Genomic DNA, 8,248 nt, shown 5'->3' on the forward strand with positions numbered 1-8,248 from the left:
GAACAGAACGATCAGTGTAAGAGTGTTGGCCAACATTAATCACACAGATATTGTACGTATATAATAGTGTGCAACATGTTATAAACAAATATAGCCCATAACAGATTTTGGGGTGACAGCCTACAAATAAGTGTACAGACTGTGATAAAATACCTTCCAACGATGCTAGAGGAATGGTTTGAGAAGTGATACAAGGGTTTAATGATAGACGTTAGATAATGACTCACAACATTGGTTCACATTGAGATTGATGTGAGTGTTCTAAGTCAAACAATATGATCGTGAAAAAACAAACACAATTAATCAATGATATTTCAATCAAAAGCTTTCTTAAATGTGTCTTTTTTTATTTTTAAAAAGTGGTAAATTATAGTCACCGACCTCTTTATGTAGATCATCATCATCATCGCCATCGTCATCACCATCATCATCACCATTAGAAAGATGCGTCTGCCTGGTCTGGTCCTGCTGCTGCTGCTGATGAAACGATGACGTAGCGCACGTCATGTAAAGTTAGGTTGCATCTCTCCCTGCCATCTTTGTGCTAGCTGCTACTGCTAACAAGTTGAGCGAGGGGGTCTTCTGGTGGTGGAGGCGCAGAGACGTGCAGGATACAGTGAGGCACATCGAAGGGATCGAACCCTCCCTGGATAATTAGGGGAAATCGTCTTCTCAGCCAAGCGATACCCGAAGGCTACACAATGTCAGATTTTGACAGCAACCCTTTTGCAGACCCAGACTTCAGCAACCCCTTCCAGGTATGCAGCTAGCATCCGCTAGGCCAGCCCCCTCATGTTGTAGAGGAGCCCACAGCTTCAGGGCTCACCAACGCTGGTGCTGGTAACTGTCAGATTACGAGGACACGTCGCTAACAAAAGCCTTTATGAAATCGGTCAATGGGATATTATTGAATGTTTTGACAGATAACCGCAAATGCATAGAATTGCTGGCTAGCCTCGCCTCAGTTACATTTGTTGTGGTAGCGGTGAGTGGAGATTTAGCTTCCAGCTTGGCAAATAACATGAGAAACAGTATCAACAAATCATATTCCCCCAGTAAAGCCATGATGCAGACAGCTCATACAGACGTTATGCATGTTATCTTCCCAGTGCATAATGATTTCATTATCTGACTCACTGTCTCTCACTTATGAATGACCAAGAGGCCTAAGGCGTCAAATAAATGTTCATGTTCTGCAGACACGTCAAGGTTCATGATTTCTCATGTGGACATTAGGGCGTGAATTTAATGTCCTGTATCTCATTCGAGAAAGGATTCGCTATTGCTACCATCTTAAAATGCTGAGCTGATCTGATCTACCCATACATGTTGTGGCTTTGGCCTGCTGTAGCTCTTCCGACTCGGAATCCAGTTTGACTTATGAATGATCAATTTCCTATTATGTTGAACCAAGTAGATTACTGATATGGGACCCCTCTTGCTTACCATTGACTTCGTTCCCAGCATCTTTTTCAGTTATGATTGGCCTGTAGTAGGGCTCAGAACGTGCGTTCAGAGCCCCTCCGACCTTAATTGCCATTTGGTCCTTGCTACCTTTTAGGATCCCTCCGTAACACAGGTGACCCGCTCTGCCCCACCTGGTGGCCTAGAGGAATACAACCCCTTCACGGATGGCAAAACGGTCAGTCTCTCTAGCTGCTCACTCTAGTCTCTCCATTTTTCTTAATAGCGAATGATTTAACGAATTTAGATACCTTGAAGATTTAACAGATGAGGTCATTGACCTAGTTTCTCCCGCTCTGTTCTCTCTCTTTCCTCTCAGTCACAGAGGACCTCTCTGAAAACATATTACTTTGGCCTACTTTAGTTATATTCAGCCACTGTCCTTCATCGTTATATAAATACTTATAGTGTGTGTGTGTCTGTTTGTTTGGTTTGTTATTGTTTTGTAGGCAGCTCCAGGAAGTGCTCCCAGCGCCGCCCCGGCTCCCGCTCAGAACACCCAGCCGGCTATCATGAAGCCCACAGAGGAGCCCCCAGCCTACTCACAGCACCAGACCCAGGTACTGCACACACACACGCACACGCACACACACACACACACGCAGGAATGCGCACGCACACACGCACGCATGCAGGAACGCACACACAAGCACACGCAGGCACGCACGTGCTACACATACACACACTTTCTCTTGCTCTCTCGCTCTCCATCGCTCTCTCACACACATGCAATGAAACACACACACAGCCTACAAACACCAAATGACTCATCACTCCCTTGCCCTCCTTATCTCTCTCCGTTACTCGTTCTATCGCTCTATCGCTTTAATAATTGCCTCTGTGGTGTGTGTGCTTGAGGCTGAATCTATTTAAACTAAAATATATACTTAAAGATCAAAACGGTGCAAAGGTTGGCCTTCTATACCACTAGTTGTTGTGCTGTGGCATTTATTTTACTTTCTGTCTTTCTTTTGTAATCACAAGTCCCACAAGCCTATCTCAGTTTGGGCCAGATGAGCAAAACCTTCTACTTGCCTGAGCCATTTGGTGCATTTCATAAATATTTCAACACAATCTAACCCTCAAACTTACCCAATGCCTAACTCTAATCTTAGATATATTTTGTACAGCGCTTCCACCATATTTTAGTACCTACAAAATAACAACCTAAAGAAATTCATGTTTAAACAAAAATATGTAAAAAATTCCAAAGTTTTTCCTTCTCAGAACCAGCCGAAGATCCTTGTTCAAATGTAATATCATGTTTGTATGTTGGGCTTGGGCCGGACCTACCAGGCGTCCATACTGACTTTGGGGTGAATGTGTGTAAACTAGGACCAGGTTTGGGCCCAGGCAGAACTGCTGAGGAGACAGGAGGAGCTGGAGAAGAAGGCAGCAGAGCTCGATCGCCGGGAGAGAGAGCTCCAGTCCCACGGTGGGGTGGGAGGTGAGTGGGTCTGATTGGTGACATCATGTATTCACAGTACTGCGTCAAACATCACAGTCTAACAGAATGAGATTGGGTATCTAAGATAGATAGCATAGGTAGGGTCGTCTTTTGTTTTGTGATGTTGGTATTGGCACAGAAGTAGAGCTTTTATCTAAAACGCCACCTATGTGAATACAAATACATTGTGTGTGTGTGTGTGTGTGTGTGTGTGTGTGTGTGTGTGTGTGTGTGTGTGTGTGTGTGTGTGTGTGTGTGTGTGTGTGTGTGTGTGTGTGTGTGTGTGTGTGTGTGTGCGCGCGCGCATCCGTCAGGACGTAAGAACAACTGGCCACCGCTGCCTGAGAAGTTCCCGGTTGGGCCATGTTTCTACCATGACATCGCCGTGGACATCCCTGTAGAGTTTCAGAAGACGGTCAAAATCATGTACAACCTCTGGATGTGTGAGTAGAAGCAGCCCGTCCTCCCCTCTCTTCAGGGGAACAGCATTATGAACTGAGTGTACAGTTCTGTCATGTATACAAGAAGGTGAAGGTGTGCTTGTGAATGTCTTTATAGCAATCTATAAAAAATAATTTAAAGCCATCATTTTCAAGGTAGAAGTTGTTCTGCCATGCATCTTAAAGGGTAAAACATTACTGAAATCCAACTACGTAGACCCCCACGAAACAAGTGATGGATTTCGCTATAACAAAAACACTTGTGTTTTCACGCTTGTTGAGTGTTTTTTATTCTTTCTACAAAACATTATTCTGTCCATAATCATCAATGGAACAGCAGTGCATAACACCTTAATAAAATGTGGTTCTCATGAATCTGTAAAGCGACCTTGAGTTTGAGAAAGGCGCTATATAAAATAAACATATTATTATTATTATTATTATTATTATTATTATTAACGTGTCGTTGTTTTCCACACAGTCCACGCAGGGACGCTGTTTGTGAACATGTTTGGCTGTCTTTTCTGGTTCTTCGTGGACGCGTCGCGCGGCGTGGACTTCGGCCTGGCCATGCTGTGGTTCCTGCTCTTCACTCCCTGCTCCTTCGTCTGCTGGTACAGACCGCTCTATGGGGCGTTCAGGCAAGTGGAGACCCCCCCCCCCAACTACCAGTTATGTCCGCTAGCATTCAGTGATGCAGCTGGGTACGTGTGGAACAATGGCAGATTGGCGGAAGTGGGGTGTATGTTATTGCTTTCAAGGACCTACCTTGAATCCCGTAGGTTCAAGGACCTACAGGATATCCTTTTGTTTTTGCTTGAGGCGAGGCAGGTTCATTTATGTAGCAACCTGCAAATACAAAGGCTTTTCATAGGCAGGGATCACATTTATAAACTTTGCATAAACTTTGCAAAAGAAAAAAAAGAATAAGAATGTAAATAATATGATATTGCCATCTCTGTAACCCAATCGTTAAGATAGATTACTAAAAATCATACCTTAATGCTAAAGACACATTATTTTAAAGACAAGAATCAAAATAAACGTTGACCGGCTAAGGTTAGTTGATACATTGGTATTATTGAGTAAGAGTCATAAGAGATCAATGAGCTGATAACTGCTTGTGTACTCTGTTCCCTCTCTTAAGTTGCCTGCATTCCTCCTTTCTCCTCAGGAGTGACAGTTCCTTCCGCTTCTTCGTCTTCTTCTTTGTGTACATCTGTCAGTTTGGTGTTCACGTGCTACAGTCTATTGGCATCCGAAGCTGGGGAACATGGTGAGTTCGTTGGCGTGCTAATTATTGTCCGATGTATTTTGGCGGTAAACCCAGCTGACAATTTGGTCACACACTGTCACGATGGCTTTGGTCTTATCCTGGATGCACTACACACGTGCTGTGTCATTGTATTCACACTCATGTTCTGTGTGTGTGTTTGTGTGTGTGTATGTGCGCGTGTGTGTGTGTGTCTATATGAGTCTGTGTGTTTGTGTGTGTGTATGTGCGCGTGTGTGTCTATGAGTCTGTGTGTATGTGTGTGTGCGCGTGTGTGTGTCTATATGAGTCTGTGTGTGTGTGTGTGTGGATGTGCGGGTGTGTGTGTGTCTATATGAGTCTGTGTGTGTTTGTGTGTGTGTATGTGCGCGTGTGTGTGTGTCTATATGAGTGTGTGTGTGTGTGTGTGTGTGTGTGGATGTGCGGGTGTGTGTGTGTCTATATGAGTCTGTGTGTGTTTGTGTGTGTGTATGTGCGCGTCTGTGTGTGTCTATATGAGTGTGTGTGTGTGTGTGTGTGTTTGTGTGTGTGTGGATGTGTCCCCGTGTGTATCTTCCCAGTGGCTGGATAGCGGCTCTGACAGGTCTGAACACCAGTATCCCAGTGGGCATCATCATGCTGCTCATCGCCGCCCTGTTCACCGCCCTGTCAGTGGGCTCCCTCATCATGTTCAAGAAGGTAACACATTCTGTAGTTCACCCCCATCAGCACCTCTGCTCTGTCTCTCGGTGAGCTAGCTATTGAGTAGGGTTGGGGGGGGAATGGAGTCACGTGAGAATCGCAATTGCTGTCTTCAGATTCTGAATCGATTTCGACTTCCAAAGATTGTCTTTCTTTCTTTTTTGCCTTAGGTTTGCCTTTATTTGTTTGCATTGTTGCAAAGAATATATATAATAATTGTAAAATCTTAAGACACTCTACTACATGATTCTTCACGAAAATCAATACATTATTATGAAATTGTGAACCGAAGAATCGAAATCAAGATTTTGATATCTTGTACCCTACTATTGAGTTCAATTTTGTAGATAGGATTTTAATTTTTCTGATGTTGATTTTTCGTTCTATGGTCAACACTGTCAAGTAGTATGAACCGTCTGACTGTGGACGGTGCAGGCAGATATTTGTTGCAAAAAAGACTGAATAATGAATTGCTCTTTTTCAGTATTGAGATTACTGTTGGCTAGTATAAGTCTAGAAAGATAGGTCTGATCAAATCGATGAATATGAATCAAAATCGGAACTTCAGTAACTGCATTATTTAATTAAAAAACCTTTTCAATATAAGATATTCATATGGTATATTATTAACAGTATAGGTGGGGACAATACGTAAAACCTCGACATTTCAACCCTCGACCCGCATCTCTGTCTCCCCCTACAGGTACATGCGCTGTATCGCACCACCGGCGCCAGCTTCGAAAAAGCCCAGCAGGAATTCGCCACCGGGGTCATGTCTAACAAAACCGTCCAGACCGCTGCTGCCAATGCTGCCGCCAATGCTGCTTCCAACGCTGCCCGCGGCGCCTTCAAAGCCACTCCTTAAACACTAACGCTAACACATATACACAACCGCACACACACTATAACTAACATTCACACATGTGCACACAGACACACAAACACACATGCAAATACACTCTTTAAAGCTGAAGATGCACAACCCTGGTCCCGTATATGTCCCGAACATCCAAACCGTTGCTCTTATGCTGAAGAGCAATGTCAAATCAAGAGTTCAGAGCCAGGGCGGTCCACCTTCACCTAGAACCAATTAGCACTCCCTTCCCTCCTGTACCCTCTCCCCCTCTCCCCTGGTGTCTGGGATGAATGCTGACTTACTCCTAATCGTCCGCTCGGGGAACCCTCTGCTTCTCCTGACTGTGCATGGATTTTGTAAGCGTTTGACTCTACTGTACTCGCACGGTTGAGTCCACCTCTAAGATGTACGAGCAGCCGACGTCAACATGTACAGTGGGGCAAAAAAGTATTTAGTCAGCCACCAATTGTGCAAGTTCTCCCACTTAAGAAGACGAGAGAGGCCTGTAATTTTCATCATAGGTAAACCTCAGCTATGAGAGACAAAATGAAAAAAAAAATCCAGAAAATCACATTGTCTGATTTTTTAAGAATTTATTTGCAAATTATGGTGGAAAATAATTATTTGGTCACCTACAAACCAGCAAGAATTCTGGCTGTCACAGACCTGTAACTTCTTCTTTAAGAGGCTCCTCTGTCCTCCACTTGTTACCTGTATTAATGGCACCTGTTTGAACTCCTTATCAGTATAAAAGACACCTGTCCACAACCTCAAACAGTCACACTCCAAACTCCACTATGACCAAGACCAAAGAGCTGTCAAAGGACACCAGAAACACAATTGTAGACCTGCACCAGGCTGGGAAGTCTGAATCTCCAATAGGTAAGCAGCTTGGTGTGAAGAAATGAACTGTGGGAGCAATTATTAGGAAATGGAATACATACAAGACCACTGATAATCTCCCTCGATCTGGGGCTCCACGCGAGATCTCACCCTGTGGGGTCAAAATGATCACAAGAACGGTGAACAAAAATCCCAGAACCACACGGGGGGACCTAGTGAATGACCTCCAGAGAGCTGGGACCAAAGTAACAAAGGCTACCATCACTAACACACTACGCCGCCAGGGACTCAAATCCTGCAGTGCCAGACGTGTCCCCCTGCTAAAGCCAGTGCATGTCCGGGCCCATTTGAAGTTTGCTAGAGAGCATTTGGATGATCCAGAACAGGATTGGGAGAATGTCATATGGTCAGATGAAACCAAAATATAACTTTTTGGTAAAAACTCAACTCGTCGTGTTTGGAGGAGAAAGAATGCTGAGTTGCATCCAAAGAACACCATACCTACAGTGAAGCATGGGGGTGGAAACATCATGCTTTGGGGCTGTTTTTCTGCCAAGGGACCAGGACGTCTGATCCGTATGACGGAAAGAATGAATGGGGCCATGTATCGTGAGATTTTGAGTTAAAACCTCCTTCCATCAGCAAGGGCACTGAAGATGAAACGTGGCTGGGTCTTTCAGCATGACAATGACCCCAAACACACCGCCCGGGCAACGAAGGAGTGGCTTCGTAAGAAGCATTTCAAGGTCCTGGAGTGGCCTAGCCAGTCTCCAGATCTCAACCCCATAGAAAATCTTTGGAGGGAGTTGAAAGTCTGTGTTGCCCAGCGAAGGCCCAAAAACATCACTGCTCTAGAGGAGATCTGCATGGAGGAATGGGCCAAAATACCAGCAGCAGTGTGTGAAAACCTTGTAAAGACTTACAGAAAACGTTTGACCTCTGTCATTGCCAACAAAGGGCATGTAACAAAGTATTGAGATGACCTTTTGTTATTGACCAAATACTTATTTTCCACCATAATTTGCAAAAAAATTCTTTAAAAAGCTGAGGTATACCTATGATGAAAATTACAGGCCTCTCATCTTTTTAAGTGGGAGAACTTGCACAATTGGAGGCTGACTAAATACTTTTTTGCCCCACTGTATGTGTGTGTCTCATTGTCACGATAACGTCCCGGGCTTCTTCAACGGACCAATGGAGACGGGCCATCTGACGGTGTTTGTTTGTTTTGTCTTGCTCATGTA

General features: G+C 44.3%; 1 protein-coding gene across 1 annotated transcript; it reads left to right on the forward strand.

The window, feature by feature from the left end:
- Window positions 1-599: 599 nt before the first annotated feature.
- Window positions 600-7,276, forward strand: scamp1 (secretory carrier membrane protein 1). The gene is made up of 9 exons (XM_079758610.1): window positions 600-758; window positions 1,562-1,642; window positions 1,914-2,024; window positions 2,800-2,911; window positions 3,226-3,354; window positions 3,833-3,992; window positions 4,526-4,627; window positions 5,185-5,302; window positions 6,009-7,276. Exons 1-9 carry the CDS (start codon window positions 702-704, stop codon window positions 6,168-6,170), a joined length of 1,032 nt encoding a protein of 343 aa, XP_079614736.1. The 5' UTR covers window positions 600-701; the 3' UTR covers window positions 6,171-7,276.
- The last annotated feature ends 972 nt before the right edge of the window (window positions 7,277-8,248 follow it).

Source organism: Pollachius pollachius, assembly GCF_949987615.1.
Source record: "Pollachius pollachius genome assembly, chromosome: 1".
In the NCBI taxonomy this organism is placed as follows: Eukaryota; Metazoa; Chordata; class Actinopteri; order Gadiformes; family Gadidae; genus Pollachius; species Pollachius pollachius.

Coding starts and splice junctions, on each gene's coding strand:
- scamp1 (XM_079758610.1), top strand. CDS start 702: ATGTCAGATTTTGACAGCAACCCTTTTGCAGACCCAGACTTCAGCAAC. Junction 759..1,561: donor ACTTCAGCAACCCCTTCCAG/GTATGCAGCTAG, acceptor GCTACCTTTTAG/GATCCCTCCGTAACACAGGT. Junction 5,303..6,008: donor CCCTCATCATGTTCAAGAAG/GTAACACATTCT, acceptor CTCCCCCTACAG/GTACATGCGCTGTATCGCAC.